The sequence below is a fragment of the Bos mutus genome, chromosome 21 (genome assembly GCF_027580195.1).
Source record: "Bos mutus isolate GX-2022 chromosome 21, NWIPB_WYAK_1.1, whole genome shotgun sequence".
Classification (NCBI taxonomy): domain Eukaryota; kingdom Metazoa; phylum Chordata; class Mammalia; order Artiodactyla; family Bovidae; genus Bos; species Bos mutus.
The window spans coordinates 33,881,609-33,899,897 of record NC_091637.1 but is presented as its reverse complement, the minus strand read 5'-3'; the positions used below and the strand labels follow the sequence as shown (position 1 = coordinate 33,899,897).

Genomic DNA, 18,289 nt, shown 5'->3' with positions numbered 1-18,289 from the left:
GGTGCCACGTGAGAAGGCAGAGACTGGACCTGCCTTATGAGCACATACCCTGGACACACCCAAGTGCCCCAAACAGCAATCCCATTTCCCATCTTGTTACCATTCTAGCCTCACATTTTTGGAGTGTTTAGAATCGCCTCTTTAAATGCAAATATTTCACAACATAGGGAGCTTTTCTTATCCCACAGTTCTGAACAAAAGTCCTGGACTTGATACTCACTGGACCAAAACAAACCGTCCCTGGGACCATTGGCGCTGAGCATCCTTTAAGCTGAGATGGGGGCTTTTCCACCCAAATCAGAGTGCTCATGAGTGGGAAGGGGCTTCCTCTCCAAACATGCTGGTGACTGGTGAGCAGTGAAAGAGATACAGATGCTGCTCATCCTAATAATTATTCCCCACAAAGTATTCTCTGTCCAGTGTCCAGAGAACCATGCCTCAGATAACCCTGGGCCAGGCCATCCTAAACATGTGCAGATGACCCCAACCCTCTCACCAGTATGAGGACAGAAGAAAGAGGAATGGAAAGGACGGCATGAGGAGCTCTATACAACCCAGTCCCAAGTGAACTGAAGGAACAACATCTTATGAACACATAGGAAAAAAAGCAAAAGGAAATATATTTAAGCATTAATGATGATCTGAGAATGATGGAATTCTGTACTTCTTTTAACGTTCTTATTTATATGTTCTGTATTCAACTACGATGTCTGTTGCTTTTCCATCCAAAATGCATTTTGCCACAGTCAAAACTCACTCACCATGCAAATGTTCAGCAAACCACTCCCCTTCAGCCTAGCCTTCCCTAAGCTGCATATTTTAAAAACTAGTAACCTTCCCAAATACATTTGTAGATTAAAAAATTCAGAGATTATTGATAAATAGAAGGAAAAATTGAGTCAATAAACTATAGGTTATAAGAAACCTTTGAAACATTAGGATACCCCTGAATCCAAAATTTTTTTATTGCAATGACTTTCCTTTAGCGATAAATATATTTATATACACACCTACATGGGAATAACGGAGAAGGCAATGGCACCCCACTCCAGTACTCTTGCCTGGAAAATCCCATGGGTGGAGGAGCCTGGTGGGCTGCAGTCCATGGGGTCGCTGAGGGTCGGACACGATTGAACGACTTCACTTTCACTTTTCACTTTCATGCATTGGAGAAGGAAATGGCAACCCACTCCAGTGTTCTTGCCTGGAGAATCCCAGGGACGGGGGAGCCTGGTGGGCTGCCATCTATGGGGTCGCACAGAGTCGGACACGACTGAAGTGACTTAGCAGCAGCAGCTACATGGGAATAATGGAGGTGGGGAGAGGCTGGCTCAGCCCAAGATGGAAGAGCTCCCTCAAGGTCACTTGGGGCTGAAGGAGGATGTGCTGTCAAGACATCAGAGGCTGCATAGAGCCCTGGACCCAGGACCCCAAGACAGGGCTGTGATAGACACTCAAGCTGGGCCTGGGAATACTGAAGCCCTCCTGAAACTTTCTCAGACTTCTCACCTCTGTTCTGATGCGGGGAGGGACTGCATTCAGTGAGCCACACCTTTGTAAACCTCCCCCATTTCTGTTAGGATGGACAAGTTTACCCCTCAACCCCAGAGCTTCTCAGGTGGCCCTCCTTCCAAATCTGGATTCTCTTCTGTTGCCCCCTGGGCACTGGGATGGGGGATAGGAGAGTAGGTGTGGACAAGGAGAGGGCATATGGATGAGACACGAGGATTGTTGACAAGAGGGTCGTGTGTTCCTGAGGAGGGGTCTCCCTTCTCTGATGGAGCTCACGGACAGCCTGCAGGTGGAGCTGGCGCTGGCGACATGGGACTGGAGGGAGCTGGCTGTCAGTGCAACAGGAGTTTTTATTTCAGAGTTGGAAGGTGGGGTGGGGTGCGGTGTATGTGCTGGAGGAGGAAGATCAGATGTGAATAGATGGTTGCCTGTCAGAGTAGGCACCTAACAAATGTGTTTAGGTAAATAAAAGAGGAATCAGTGATTTCTGCTCGAGATGAAAGTTTATTAAATTCCAGACAGCTTTCCTTCACCCACTTTGCCCAGCGCACCCATTCCAAGGAAGACGGAGGGCTCCATCCCAGGGGCACCTCAGGCTGATCCCTACCATTTGTACTGTCTCATTGTTGTTTGGATCCAGGACAGAAAGCTGGAGATTCTCGTGTAGACATTTGGAGTCCTCCCGTACTCTTCTCCACGGGACACACTGCACTGGGCCACACCATTACACACGAGTGCGCCCCCGGAGTCACACTGTGGGCAGAGAGGGCAAGGGCTGAGCTCACCTTTTTCAGTTATTCTCCCCGCTGATGCCCAGGCTGGTCTCTGTTAGGGGCCTGGGCTGACATCAGGGCCTTTGTTGGTCTTGAGGTTTCATCCAGGCGTTGAAAATCCCTCTGCTTCTACCACAGGAAGCCTCTGCCCATATATGACTGTGGAGGTGGGGAGAGGCTGGACACAGGACAGAGACCAGATAGGAGGACAGGCTTGGGACAGAGGGACGGGGTTCATTCCCACTGCCCCCCATCCTCCCAGCTCAGCTGACCCAAGGTTTTGCATGGACAACACTGGGGATCTCACCAAGAAAGAATCCCTGCTCTTGTTTGAATCTCCAGCACATATCTGCATGATGGGGATGTAGTCGTCGAAGCAAGTGATACATTTCTCCTCCCTTTGGACTTTAGAATCTACCTCCTGTAGTTTGTCTGCACAGAGCATATCTACCCCAACTTCCCCCAGGCCAGCCACACTGCACATTATCCCTCGCTTCACCTTCTGCCACCTTCTGGGCAGATTGATGGGGCTCACTGCAACTGTCAAGGTGGCCTTCTTCATCAGCTGCAGAAGAGGAAAGGCATTCTCACCTACTGATGGCCCACAGAGACTGCAGGACAGTCATGGGGTTGCCTTCTTCTCAGTGCTCGAACCACGGAAGGGGTTGTACAGGAGGAAGGGCAGGAATGAGGTCATGGGGGATACAGAACCCTGGAAGGAAAGTGTCCCAGAACCAGTGCAGCCATGCATCCCATCTGCAATAACATGATATCCTTGGCCCAAGACTTACCATTATAGTCTGGGTGGCGGATGGCTCTTCTCATGGGGATGACCTGCTGGATCCTTTCTTGTTCCATGATGTTGTGGGCCCTCAGGTGACATTCATTGAGCTGCACAGAGAGCAGAGAGGGAGCAGGTGTCACAGGAGATACAGTCCAGAAGCTGGGAGGAAAGAACACAGCTTGGGACAGGGTGGGGCTGGAGGAGAGAGAATTCTAGGCAATGGGCCCTGAGCAGAGCATCTCTGAGCTGTCTGTTTCCTGGCAGCCCAGTCAGGGAGGACCTCCTGGAGCCCACGAGGGTGTTCAGTCATGCAGAAGCTTGACAGTCACAGAGGGAAATGTGAATTTCTCACACGTGTACCCTACGGTCCAGGGCACAACATTGGCTTCCTTCCATTCCAGGTATGATCAGTTGCTTCTCTTAATGTGCCACTGGCATTCACTTGTCACTCTCTCCCCAAAACTCACCTGGACTTTGAAGAGCTTCCTGCATTCCCTGCAAGGGGTCAACAGAGGGTGGGAGCCCAGGCACTGCTCCTCACCTTCCCAAGCAGTGAGCTGCTGTCAGCACAAACTCCTTATGCACGAGGAAACCTCCACTGCTGAAAATTTCCTCTGAAAACTGGTATTCAAAAAATGCCATATAGGGAATGGGAGTGTGGCTTGGCATCATGCCCCCCAATGATTTCCCCTGGAAGAGAGATTCCAGACTGCCTGCTGTGCTTATAGAGGCAAAGGCTGGAGAGGGGAGATGGCACCAGGGTTGGTGGTCTTTAAGAAAATTCGACCTGAGTTCAGAAATTTCCTTACATGAACCAGGGCCAGAGTGTGCGTGAGTGTAACATGTAAGCAGGTCTGTGCCATGTGGGGTGGGTCTGGGCCTCTGAGGATGGGACCGTCACTCACCTGCCTCCCCAGTGGGGAACAGAGGAAGGGCCGCCAGGAGCAAGAACAGGACCATCTCTCCAGGAAGGTTGATAAGATCTGAACAGTTGCTGCTTCCTTCTGATCTTTTAACCCTGAGTGTCTCCTCTGTTGTTGTGGCCGTTATCACAGGAGACTTCTCAGAAAGTGTCACATCACTGTTTGATCAAGTCTTGGGGTCTCAGTGGAGTAAAAACTTAACAAAAGCCTCTGATAAGTTCTTATCTGTGGGGTCGTGGGGATACTGCATCAGCAGATCTCAAGTCCCTGAGCCCCAGAAACCCGGGCCTCAGGATGATAGATCAAAAAATGTCTTCATTTCTGTGGTTCTCTTTAGATCATCACAGAGATTGTGTCTTGGACTTTTTTGTGTGAGACTGTGGGAAACACTGAAAATAAGCTCTATTGCTTCTGGTGGAGGAGAGCTTACCATCATGATCAGATAAGAACAGTGAGATTAAGGGTGTGGGCTGGCCAGAATGGTGTGAAAGTGATGCTGAAGAGGGCTTATTCCAGTTACCAAAGGACTGAGTGGTTTAAAATAACACCAAAATTGCTTAACCCATGAATCTGCAATTTGCTCATGGTACAATGTGAACAGCACCCATCTGCTCCCATAGGTGTCAGGGAAGCTTGAAGCCCAGAAGCTGAATCACTTGAAGGCTTCCTCACACATGCCCAGTGGTTGCTGCTGGCTGTCCTGTGGGCACATTGGTTTCTTGCCACGAGGGCCCCTTATGTCGTCTCACTTCATGGGATTCTTTGGCTCCATCCAAACACAGTGCCTGGCTCCCCCAGAGTGAGCATCTCCTAAAAAGTGAGCTATCTAGAAGCTGTGTTCTTTTCATTACATAGACATTGATGTCATACGACATCCATTCTGCCATGTCTGCTGCTTGGGTCAATCAAGACCAAGAGCTTTCACTAGATTAAAAAGGAAGGGGCCTAGACCCCACCTCCAACAGGAGGTGAGATATTGCAGTCATGTAAGAAGAGCCTGTGGGATGGAGACACACAATGGCAGTCATATCTGCACCATGCAAATGCGGAAAGGCATGGAATTGAAAAAATTGTTGTTTCTAAACATCTTGATTCCAAGCCTCTTGAAAAGTAACAACATCTTAGTTAAACAAACAAAGCCCATAGTCAACAGTGATTAGGGCTGGAGAGTCACAGTGAGCCAAGGGGTGTCTCACACCACATGTGCTCCGAACCATGCACTGGGTGGCCTGGATATCAGATCACATGTGATGTGAGGCATGTTCAAGGATCCACTGTAAATCATAAGCAAAATCATAATGGAAATCAAAAGAAAAGGAATTCAAAATGGTAAGTAACGATGAAACTATTTTAAATCTGTTGGCTACATGTGAATAAAAATAAACTCGACCACTTAAAACTGTTTCTCTAACTCATTGAAAGATAAAACATGAAAACGTTGAATATAGGAGAATTTCTTTATACACTTACCTTGTAAAAGCAAATTAATACAAGATATAAAAAGGACTATTGATAATGATGGATAAGTTGATCTACATTAAAAATGTGTTGGGTGTCAGGAGCCGCGTTAGGCATTACTGAAAAATGGACCCACAGCCCCCAACCCCCTCTTCCTTATCCCACAGGCACAGACCTGGGTTGAAGGAGTTAGCTCTTGTGATTCTGACTTGTTTCTTCCTTTCTTCGGTTGAGTTGGCTGGAAAGAAAGTTAAAGTGCTTATTGTTTTTGAGAAAAGCATGAGAAAGCACAAAGCCTTCTGCAGTTGTGTCCAGAAAATAATCTATAAAGTAACCATTGACATTTGTTCAAGGATTTTTACAAAGAATGTCCCAGGATGAGCACGTAGGCTGCAGCTTGAGGCCATGGAGGATTATTATCTGAGACCTGTTTGTGAAGGAGATGTTTATGACAAAGGAAGTTTGCTGAGTTTAGGGTTTAGGAATAATTAAGAATAGCTAGAAGCCTTTTTAGGAGATAGTGAGCTTAGGATATTAGGGGCAAGCAGGATTTAGAAAGATAAGAAATAAACTGAGGAATGTGGCATGCAGCCCAGACATAAGCATGAGTTACAATGTAATCACAAGTAAACATGATTCTGAGAGAATCGCTGAAGCAGGACCTCTGTTTGAAGGGCAACAAGGAGATAATAAATCTGGGTGAGGGGGAGCTGAAAATGAAAAACCTCTGACCTAATCCTTTTGAAAAAGTATAAAAGAAGACCTGATGTTTGAAATAAACATGTAGTCCAGTACCTCGAGTCAGAGGCTACATCATTCCCCGCCGACACTGCTCATCACTTCAGGCTGATCCCCTGGTTGCTGGAGCTGGACTCCGGCAGTTGGGTATGTAAGAATCAAGATAATCCTGATTACTAAAGACACTATTGAGATAGTGAAAATTATAGCCACAGGGTGGGTGAACTAAGAAAGAGTTTTATCTGAGAGATATATGTATGTATATATACATACATGAATCTTACCTATGCTAGCCTCTAGGTCACAGGGAAGTGAACAGTTTTCAAAATCTACATGGAATTACAAATCCCTAGAAAATATAAATTAAAGAAACATACTCAGGAAGTTTGAATTGATTCTGTTTTCAAAAATAGTCCATCAAGGACAGCCGCAAGACGCAAGAGATGTGGATTCAATCCCTGGGTTGGGAAGATCCCCTGAAGAAGGAAATGGCAACCCACTCCAGTGCTTGTGCCTGGTAAATCCCATGGACAGAGAAGCCTGGCAAGCCACAGTCCATGGGGTCACAAAGAGTGGGACACGACTTAGTGCCTTAACAGAAGCAGAGGGCTAGGGAGGAAGGAGGAAGTAAAACCCAGAACTGACAGAAGAGGGTGTCCTGGAGCAGTGTGGTTATGTATTGAGGTGGTTCCATGAATAAATAGGAATTCAGTCACCATTGCTTTGGAGATCCCATTTATTATGGCCCTGTGATCCCACTGCCAATCCCTGTGGGATTCTTGCTGCTGCCCCAGGACAATGGTCAGTGCAGAGAAAGATCAGTCTCAACCTGCTGTTAGAGGTGCTTCATTGTTCTCTTTATCCAGGGTAGGAAGTGTGAGACCTGGGTGAAGACTCCTGGAGGTGTCCCATTCTTCTTTCCATAGGAGAAAGTACCATGGACCACTTTTTTACACACGAGGGGTCCACCGGAGTCACCCTGTGGGCAGAGAGATAAGGGCTGAGCAGGCCTCCTTGGGGTTCTCTCTTCCCTGCCGCCCAGGCTGTGTGGTCTCAGTCAGGGGCTATAGGGAAGACCCAGGCCCAGGGAGGCCTGGTCACCTCCTGGTCCTGGGGCTCCAGCCTGATTCTGACTGTTCTTAGCAGCTAGACTTAAGTCTATCTTTCTATCAGTTTTCTCCTGGAAACTCTGGTGATATGACATCTGTGGGATGACTGATGCTTCCTGAGCCACTCAGGGAAAAGAAAAGCAAAACACTGGATTCAGGACCAGGCAGCCATAATTCTCAGATGAGGATATGGCCTCTGCCCTACCCACACCTCCCGGGTCTGTGTGCTTAGATGCAGGAAACTGACCTTGAAGCCAGTTTTCACCTTCCTTGGGTCCCCAACACAATTCTGGGTGGCCCGGCTGTAGTGCCTGGGGTAGAGGGATTTGCACACCCGATCCTTCTGAACCGTCAGCTCTGCCTCCTGCAGGGTGGTGGCTGGAGTGCCCAGGGCCACCTTCCCCCAGCCGGCCAGACTGCACACCTGTCCTGGCTTCATCTGGGCCTTGGCCTTAGGCAGACTAAGGGGCTTCACAGCTGACATCTGCTTGGCCTTTCTCTCCAGCTGATGGGAAGAGACAAGAGTCTGGCTCAGCTGGTGGTCCTCTGGCCTGGATGCCATGATGAGGCTGCATGGACTCCATCTCTCAACTCTCCCCATGAGACTGGTCAGGTGGCCAGGATGGGAAGGAAGAAAGAGGAAGGAGATCCTGGGAAGGCAATGATCTGATCTCAGGAGGGCAGGGCCAGTGGGGAGTTTTCCTTGCCTGCAGTTACATGATGTCGTTGGAGAAGTCCCTAGGATTATAGTCTGGGTGGCAGATGGCTCTTCTCATCGGATGACCTGCTGGGTCCTCTCCTGCTGTTTGATGTTGTGGGCCCCCAGGGTGACATTGATTGAGCTGCTCAGAGACCAGAGCAAGGGTGTGGGGATCATGGGGTCACTGGAGATACAGCCCAGAAGCTGTGACAGGCAGCTGACACCAGGGCAGGGCAGCAGCTGAGGGGGAGTTGGGTGACAGACGGTCCTGGGGCTGGTGACTCTGGGCCCAGTGCTTCTCAGGGACATGAGGGCAGGGCTCCCGGGAGCTTTCTCAGCAATATTGTGAAGTGACTCTGAGTTTGGGTTTTGGCTCTCACTGCACACTCTCATCCTTCTCTGATGCTTTATTTGGCCATTGTGGGTCAACCCTTCTCAACCCTGTCTCTTGTTCTCACCTCCGACCCACTAACCACAAAACTCTACTTGTCCTGTTTCTCAGCTTTTCATTACCCTAGTCCTGCTCATCAGATGGCTTGTCTGATGAGCTCTTGTGGTCCTGATTTCCAGGATCCTGGGGTGAAGGAGGGGTACCCCTGGGCTCAGCTCCTGGGGAGAGGACGGGTCCCTGTCCAGGCTGGCTACTGCCCCTCACCTTCCTCTGCAGTGAGCAGCTATCAAACAAAGTCCTTTTGTATGAGAACACCGCCACACTTCTTCCAACTCTTCTCACCCAAAACTGAACCAAAGCCATGTAGGGGCGGGAGTGGGGCTTGGCCTCGTGGCCCCCAGTGATCTCCTCTGAAAGAAAAGGCTGAAAGATGGGGAGATGGGATAGGCTATGGTTAGAAGGGAGGTTCGGGAAGGTGGCAGTCAAGGTGGGTCGACGGTGCCCAACAGACACGAGGGGAGAGTCCCCCAGGTTCTCACTGCTGTGGGATAACCTTTTCTAAACCCCAAACCTCAGTATTGTTCTCCACATCCTGAGTCACACACACATATGAAGGGGCCCGAGACTGCCTTCCAGAAGGTGGAGCCCAGAAGATCATGGATGGGACCCCCTGATGAGCCCTCATTCTCATGGAGTCTCCTAACCCCTCTGAGCCTCTGCTAACATCCTGATTGGTGCCATTTTCTAACAATCCACCTATGAGTTTATGGAGTTGGGTTTTCTAAAATCCTCATGTCCTAGGGCATAACGCATCCGAGGATCTCAGTAAACATCTGTTGACTGGACACCTGAATGGCCTCCAATTAGCTTTTGGCTGAGGTTTGGTGGGGATAGTACTGGTGGGATTTAAGACCACAGGGATGGGGGAGGACATGCCAAAGACACTGGGGCAGAAAATGAACTGCTTAGGGCCTGGGGAAGAGTAACGACACCCAGAGAGCTTTGGGTGCTGCCATCTAGCCATTTCTGACCAGTGACACCCTGGGCTCCTCTCCTGGGCAGGAGTGAAGGGCAGGGAAACTGACAAGTTTCTCTGGTTCTTAAGCTGGGTCCACTGAGAACCCCCACGCTGTGGATGGTTTGTCTGAGTTGTCCTTTCCTGGCTGGAGTGAGGAATTTTACTTACTTGTGTGTTATAGCTTCACATCCTCCAGCAAATGCGCAACCAGCTTTACCAGTGGTGAGAGAGAGGCTAAGAGCTACAAAAGCTTTTAGTGAAAGCTTACTTCCTACCGTCCATCCTTGCTGAATGTCTATGAGAATCAAACTTGTAGTCTCAGTTGGGATGGGAGCTGGTTCAGAAATTGGAGCTGAGCAGAAGGGCCAGGACTTCAGGAGGTTTAGTAAGATGGGCTACCCTGTCAGGAATGGGGACAGTCACTCACCTTTCCTAGCCCAGGAGGCAGAAAGGCCATCAGGAGCAGGAATAGCTGCATCTTCCAGAAGGTTTGCCCAGGTCAGAGCTGCTGGGGTTTCTTCCTTCCAGACACAAAGCACAGGGGAAGGAAGCAGGGGAGGCTCGGTGCCCCCACAGACCCCCCAGAGCTGTGGTCCCCCCAGCCGGGTGTGAGCATGTCACATGTGCCCATGTTCTCTGCTGTGGGATAGGTGAGAACAACACAGTCACCACACTTGCACTCCCTCTGCTGAGTCACAGAGCAAGAGGAACAGCAAGAAAGTGGAGGCTGTGTTGCAGCCAGGGGAGGAGCTGGATCCCCAGAGGACCTCAGTGACTGAATCAAGAGGATCTTCGTTTCTCCCTTCTTGGGTCTTCTATGATTCTGGGGAAAGCATGAAGAATTACCCAATAGGAAGGGGTCAGGGATATAGCGACATGGCCCCTGTGCTTGAGAAGCTCAGGGGCTGGAGGAGCCCTAGAATCTGTGGGCAGAGGACATGTGCTCGAGGACTACGGCATGGGGCTCTGCTTGGGCCAAGGGTGAGGCAGAGACTTCACTTGTTTTAGGAGCAGAGAGGCCTGGATTCAGCCAAATGGCCCAAACAGCAACCCCATTTCCTATCTTGCCAGGGTTCCAGCCTCACAATTTTGGAGGATTTAGAATCTCTTGTTTAAATATAAGTATTCTGTAACAAAGAGAGCCTTTCTTATCTGAAAATTTTGAATGAAAGTCCTGGACTTGATATTCACTGAACCAGAAAAAAACCATCACCGGGTCCTTCGGCAATGAGGGACATGATTGGGTTGTGCTGAGGTATATATTGTCCCTCAAGCTGAGACGGAGGCTGTCCCACCCGAATCAGGGTGTTTGTGAGTCAGGAGGGACTTCCTCTCCAGAAATGCTGGTCACTGGTGAGTGGTGAAGGGGAAACAGATGCCCGTCATCTAATACTTACTCCCCACTAGGTATTCCCTGTCCAGAGGCCAGAGAGCCATATATCTGCTGTCTCTGGGCCAGGTCATCCTAAACATGTGCAGATGACCCCCACACTCTCAGCAGTATGAGGACAGAGAAAGAGGAATGGAAAGGAGGGCATGAGGAGCTCTAAACAACCCAATCCCAAGGGAGTTGAAGCAAGAGCATTTTATGAATAAATACAAAAATAGTGGAAGAAAGTATACTTAAGCATGAATGATGATGATCGGGGGTGGTGGAAGTGCACTTCGTTTCCTTTTCTCATCCATATGTTCTGTATTTATTTGTCTTTCTATGATGAATGGGCAGAGGAGCCTGGAGGGCGACCGTCCATAGGGTCACAAAGAATCCGACACGCCTGAAGTAACTTAGCACACTTGCACGCACCGTGTTGCATATGTTCCATTGATGAGGAATATATTTTGATGAATATGTGTTACTTTCTGCCAGAACACATTTTGCAATAGTTGAAGCTCACTCTCCATTCAAATGTTCGACAAGCCACTTCTCTTAAGCCCTCTCTAAACTGCATGTCTTAAAACTAAGGTTGCTTTTCTGAACCTTGCATCAAAACTTCAGCAATTGATTAAAAAAAAAAAAAAAATACAGGAAGAAACGTACCCAATAACTATAGGCTATAGATACTCTTTGAAACTTTAGGATACCTTGAAACCAATGATTTTCTTTAAGAGTGAGTTTCCTTTGGAGATAAATATATTTATGCACAAACACACATGGGAATGATGAAGGTGGGGAGTGGCTGGTCAGCCCAAGGTGGAAGAGCCCCCTCAAGGTCACTTGAGGCTGAAGGAGGATGTGCCCTCAGGACACCAGAGGCTGCACAGGGCCCTGGGCCCAGGACTCCAAGACAGGGCTGTGACAGGCACTCAAGCTGGGTCTAGGAATACTGAAGGCCTCCTGGAACTTTCTCAGGCTTCTGAGCTCTGTCTGCTCTGATGCAGGGAGGAACACTGCATGGGGTGAAGTACACCTTTGTAAACCTCCCCCATTTCTGTTAGGGTGGACAAGTGCCCCTCTGCCTCAACCCTCAACCTCATGTGGCCCTCCTTCCAAATCTGGATTCTCTTCTTTTCCCCCAGGGCACTGGGATTGGGGGGGAGGGGAGTAGGTGTGGACGAGGAAGAAGGTGTATGGATGAGACACGAGGGTTGTCAAGAAGAGGGTCGTGTAGTCCTCAGAGGGGTTTCCCTACTCTGATGGAGCTCATGGTTAGCCTGGAGAGAGAGCTGGCACTGAGGACGTGTGACTGGAGGGAGCTGACTATCAGTGCAGCAGGAGTTTTTATTCCAGAGTTGGAACAGGGTGGTGTATTGGAGGTGGAAGCCAGTAACAGATCAGAACTATAAACAGGTCAGACACGGCCTTTGCTGAATGAATATGTTTAGGTAAGTGAAGGACAAATCCATGATTTCTGCTCAAGAGATGGAAGTTTATTAAGTTTCAGCCAGCCTAACCACTTTGCCCAGTGCCTCCATCCCAGGGAAGATGGACAGATCAGTCCTTGGAGAAACCTCAGTCTGGTCCCTCAAGTTCGTACTGTTTCATTGTTTTTTGGATCCAAGGCAGAAAGCTTGAGATTCTGGTGAAGACCCTTGGAGGTGTCCCATCCTTTTTTCCATAGGACACAATGCCCTGGGCCACACCATTACACACAAGTGGGCCCCCGGAGTCACCCTGTGGGCAGAGAGGGCAAGGGCTGAGCTCATCTTCTTTGGATCTGTTCTCCCTGCCACCCTGGGGTGGGTGGTCCCTGTTAGGGGCCCTGGCTGATAAAAGGGTCTTCTTGGTCCTGAGGTTTCAATCTGGCCCTGACAATCCACCTCCTCCCACAGGAAGCCTCTGCCCATATGTGACTTAGAGGCAATGTCCATCCCCCAGGGACCCCAGACAGGGACTGGACAGGAGGACAGGCTGGGGACACAGGACAGAGCTCGTTCCCATGGCCCCAGATCCAGAGACCAAGGCTTTGCATGGATAACACTAGGGAGCTCACCTTAAAGGAACTCTTCCTCTTTCTCGGGTCCCCTACACATATCTGGGTGGTGGTACTGTAATATTTGTAGCGAGAGGTGCATTTCTCGGCCCTTTGGACTTCAAGCTCTACCTCCTGTAGTTTCTTTGTGCGGGACATATCCACATCAAGACGCCCCCAGCCAGCCACACTGCACAGCATCCCTGGATTCACTGTATCCCAGTCCCTGGGCAGACTGATGGGGCTCACAGCAGTGGTCACATTTGCCTTCCTCATCAGCTGAAAGCAGAGGAAAGGCATTCTTACCCACTGATGGCCCATAGAGACTGCAGGACATTCATGGGGTTGCCTTCTTCACAGCTCTGGGACCACAGAAGGGGTCATACAGGAGGAGGGTCTGGAATGAGGTCATGGGGGATGCAGAACCCCAGGAAGGAAGTGTCCCAGAGTCAGTGCAGCCTCGTGCCCCACCTGCAGTAACATGATGTCGTTGGCCCAAGTCTTATTATAGCGTGGGTAGGGGATGGGTCTTCTCACTGGGATGACCTGCTGGGTCCTCTCTCGTTCCATGATGTTGTGGGCCCCCAGGGTGACATTCATTGAGCTGCACAGAGAGCAGAAACAGAGGCGGCATCACAGGAGAACTGGTCCAGGAGCCAGGAGGAAAGAGCACAGCTTGGGACAGGGCCAAACTTGGGGCAGGGCGGAGGAGGGTGTGGCGAAATTCTAGGCGGTGGGCCCTGGGGCTGAGCATCTCTGAACTGTCTGCTCCCTGGCAGCCTGGGCATGGTGGCAGTTCCTGTAGTCCACAGAGGGTGTTCAGTCCTGCTCGAGCTTGACTGTCTCTAAGGAAAACATGAATTTCTCACATTTGCACTGTGGGCTCCAGGCCACAACCTTGGCTTCCTTATGTTCCAGGTTTGATCAGTCCCTTCTCTCTATGCGTGACTGGCATTGACCTGTCCCTCTCTCCCTAGTGCTCACCTGTCCTCTGAATAGCTTCCTATGTTACCTGGTGGCACAGGTCTGCAGCTCCTAAGAGGGTTCCCTGGGAGGGCTCCACAGAGGGGTGGGGGCCCGGCACTGCTCCTCACCTTCCCAGGCAGTGAGCTGCTGTCAGCACGAAGTCCTCATGCACAAGGAATCCCCCACATCTTTGAGGTTCCCCTGAAATCTTGAACTGAAGAAACACCATGTAGGGACGGGAGTGTGGCTTGGCCTCGTGGCCCCCGATGATTTTCCCTGAAAGAAAGATTCCAGCCTGCCCGCTATGCTCATGGAGCCAAAGTTTCAACAGGGGAGATGGGATCAAGGTTTCCCTGAGTTCAGAAATTTTCTTAGATGGACCAGGCCCAGGCTGTGCATGAGTGTAGCATCTGAGCAGGTCTGTTCATGTGGGGTGGGACTGGGCCTCTGAGAGTGGGACCGTCACTCACCTGCCTCCCCGGTAGGGGACAGAAGGGCCACCAGGAGCAGGAGCAGGACCATCTCTCCAGGAAGACTGCCCAGATCTGAGCAGCTGCTGCTTCCTTCTGGTCTTTTAACCCTGAGTTGTCCCTTTCCATGTTCTGGCCTTTGTCACGTGAGCCTTATCTAAAAGCCTCAAACCACTTTTTTGTAGTCAGAGTGGACTGTTTATTTGTATTTAATTAAAACCTCTGGTAAGTTTTCATCCATTGGGTGGGGTAGGGATCAAGGCAGGTGGTTGCATCAGCCAGTCCTTAAGCCCTCAGGTGCCTGAGCCCCAGAAACCTGGGCCTCATGATGATAGATCAAAGAAAGTCTTTGCATGGTTCATATTAGATCACCAGGGTGATTGTGTATTGAGACCCCTTCTTCAGCAAGAATGTGAGAAATATTGGAGATGAGATTCCTTGCTTCATGTAGAGGAGATAAACCATCATGATCAGACTATAAAGGCAAGATCCACAGTGTGGAATAGACATAATGGTGTGAAAGTGATGCTGAAGAGGGCTTATTCCAGTTACCAAAGGACTGAGTGGTTTAAAATAACATCAAAATTGCTTGACCCATGAATCTGCAATTTGCTCATGGTACAATGTGAACAGCACCCATCTGCTCCCATAGGTGTCAGGGAAGCTTGAAGCCCAGAAGCTGAATCACTTGAAGGCTCCCTCACACGTGCCCAGTGGTTGCTGCTGGCTGTCCTGTGGGCACATTGGTTTCTTGTCACGAGGGCCCCTTATATCGTCTCACTTCATGGGATTCTTTGGCTCCATCCAAACACAGTGCCTGGCTCCCCCAGAGTGAGCATCTCCTAAAAAGTGAACCATCTAGAAGCTGTGTTCTTTTCATTACATAGACATTGATGTCATACGACATCCATTCTGCCATGTCTGCTGCTTGGGTCAATCAAGACCAAGAGCTTTCACCAGATTAAAAAGGAAGGGCCCTAGACCCCACCTCCCAACAGGAGGTGAGATATTGCAGTCATATAAGAAGAGCCTGTGGGATGGAGACACACAATGGCAGTCATATCTGCACCATGCAAATGCGGAAAGGCATGGAATTGAAAAAATTGTTGTTTCTAAACATCTTGATTCCAAGCCTCTTGAAAAGTAACAACATCTTAGTTAAACAAACAAAGCCCATAGTCAACAGTGATTAGGGCTGGAGAGTCACAGTGAGCCAAGGGTGTCTCACACACACATGTGCTCGAACCATGCACTGGGTGGCCTGGATATCAGATCACATGTGATGTGAGGCATGTTCAAGGATCCACTGTAAATCATAAGCAAAATCATAATGGAAATCAAAAGAAAAGGAATTCAAAATGGTAAGTAACGATGAAACTATATTAAATCTGTTGGCTACATGTGAATAAAAATAAACTCGACCACTTAAAACTGTTTCTCTAACTCATTGAAAGATAAAACATGAAAACGTTGAATATAGGAGAATTTCTTTATACACTTACCTTGTAAAAGCAAATTAATACAAGATATAAAAAGGACTATTGATAATGATGGATAAGTTGATCTACATTAAAAATGTGTTGGGTGTCAGGAGCCGCGTTAGGCATTACTGACAAAATGGAGGCATGGCCCCCAACCCCCTCTCCTTGTCCCGCAGGCACAGACCTGGGTTGAAGGAGTTAGTTAGCTTTTGTAATTCTGACTTGTTTCTTCCTTTCTTCGGTTGAGTTGGCTGGAAAGAAAGTTAAAGTGCTTATTGTTTTTGAGAAAAGCATGAGAAAGCACAAAGCCTTCTGCAGTTGTGTCCAGAAAATAATCTATAAAGTAACCATTGACATTTGTTCAAGGATTTTTACAAAGAATGTCCCAGGATTAGCATGTAGGCCACAGCTTGAGGCCATGGGAAGGATTATTATCTGAGACCTGTTTGTGAAGGAGATGTTTATGACAAAGGAAGTTTGCTGAGTTTAGGGTTTAGGAATAATTAAGAATAGCTAGAAGCCTTTTTAGGAGATAGTGAGCTTAGGATACTAGGGGCAAGCAGGATTTAGAAAGATAAGAAATAAACTGAGGAATGTGGCATGCAGCCCAGACATAAGCATGAGTTACAATGTAATCACAAGTAAACATGATTCTGAGAGAATCGCTGAAGCAGGACCTCTGTTTGAAGGGCAACAAGGAGATAATAAATCTGGGTGAGGGGGAGCTGAAAATGAAAAACCTCTGACCTAATCCTTTTGAAAAAGTATAAAAGAAGACCTGATGTTTGAAATAAACATGTAGTCCAGTACCTCGAGTCAGAGGCTACATCATTCCCCGCCGACACTGCTCATCACTTCAGGCTGATCCCCTGGTTGCTGGAGCTGGACTCCGGCAGTTGGGTATGTAAGAATCAAGATAATCCTGATTACTAAAGACACTATTGAGATAGTGAAAATTATAGCCACAGGGTGGGTGAACTAAGAAAGAGTTTTATCTGAGAGATATATGTATGTATATATACATACATGAATCTTATCTATGCTAGCCTCTAGGTCACAGGGAAGTGAACAGTTTTCAAAATCTACATGGAATTACAAATCCCTAGAAAATATAAATTAAAGAAACATACTCAGGAAGTTTGAATTTTCCTATAAACATTACATGAATTGATTCCGTTTTCAAAAATAGTCCATCAAGGACAGCCACAAGCTCACGAGAATTCCCTGGAAGTCTTTGAAAACAATTTAAATATTGATATACATTTTCTGCTGGCAAGTAGATGCTACGCATCTCCCTTATGAGACTAGCAAAACCTAGATGACAAACCCAGTGATGACAATATGGGAGGAGAACTTTACGGGTTAATGTTATTCCGGTATTGATGTAATCCACTCAGTCCATGAGCAAAAGTATTAGATCATTTCTAATTTGGGTTTTTCTGAGGATGAGTGGCTTTTATTCAAAACACAATTGCTGTAACACAACACACTGACTGATGAAAGAAGAAACACCATACGATAATTCAACTGAATGGGGAAAAGCAGCTACTAAAACTCACTATCCTTCACTTAAAAAATTTCTTTAAAAAATAGGAGTGGAAACGAGGGTCTTCATTCTGATAAATGATCCCTGCAAAAATCCCACACCAATCAATATACTTACTGATGAAATGTTCTGTGTTTTTCATTCAAGAGGAAAACAATACAAGGTCACACAGATAGCCATAATCACCATTTCTCTTCAGTAATATACTAGAGATTTTAGTCACTACAGTTAAGCAGGCAGTAGAAGTAAAGGGTATAGACAGGGAAAGAGGAAGTAAAACTGTGAATATTCAAGATATAATACACAACAAGAATAGCCAGGAACCTGCAGATCAATTATTATAATTAGTAACTGTCAAATTTTCTGGGCACAAAATCAACTCAATCATTAATCATCTCTCTATACAATAATAGTTAGAAAATGAAATTTGAAAAAAAAAAACATTAAAATCATGGGAATGGCCAAATAATTAAGTATAAATCATAAAGATATTCCACATTCGTGTTTGGAAGAGAAAATACTTTTAAGGTATTCATTCTCCAAAAAGTGATCTACAGATTCATTGCACTCAGGAATTATTTCACAGAACTTTATTGGTTCTAAATAGATGTGGAAAACCAGTAGCCAACATTGGAGAAGACAGGCTTAAAGAATGAGAATAAGATGGGAGCTCTTGCTTTAGCAAATGAAGTCATAGTAATGAAGATAGTGTGGTACTGATGGCACCGTAGAGACATAGATGACAAGATAGAGATCCCGCACACACTGAGACATTCTACACAAATATAGAACACTTGGTTTATGGTGGAGTTTTATGGCAGAGAGTGGTGAGAAACTTTTTTTTTTTCCTCCTAAATAAGTGGTGCTCAGGAAAATAAATGTCTCTATGGTGTCTTTAAGGACACATCTCTCTACATGGAAAAAAGCACTTGACCCTGCTGCACCCTCTCCTGCTTCTTGATGCTGTGGGCCCCCAGGGTGACGCTGATTGAGCCGCACAGAGAACAGAA

At 47.7% G+C, this 18,289-nt stretch overlaps 1 protein-coding gene and 2 pseudogenes across 1 annotated transcript; all 3 read right to left on the bottom strand.

Annotated features, from left to right (window-relative positions):
• Positions 1–2,008: 2,008 nt before the first annotated feature.
• On the bottom strand, positions 2,009–4,029 carry LOC102284916 (mast cell protease 3-like; annotated as a pseudogene).
• A 2,558-nt stretch (positions 4,030–6,587) lies between these two features.
• LOC102286599 (granzyme H-like) lies at positions 6,588–9,884 on the bottom strand (annotated as a pseudogene).
• Positions 9,885–12,124: 2,240 nt separating this feature from the next.
• LOC102286892 (mast cell protease 1A) lies at positions 12,125–14,310 on the bottom strand. The gene is made up of 5 exons (XM_005904888.2): positions 14,253–14,310; positions 13,911–14,058; positions 13,288–13,420; positions 12,838–13,095; positions 12,125–12,518 (listed from the first exon to the last, which is right to left on the bottom strand). Exons 1-5 carry the CDS (start codon positions 14,302–14,304, stop codon positions 12,357–12,359), a joined length of 753 nt encoding a protein of 250 aa, XP_005904950.2. The 5' UTR covers positions 14,305–14,310; the 3' UTR covers positions 12,125–12,356.
• Positions 14,311–18,289: the final 3,979 nt, after the last annotated feature.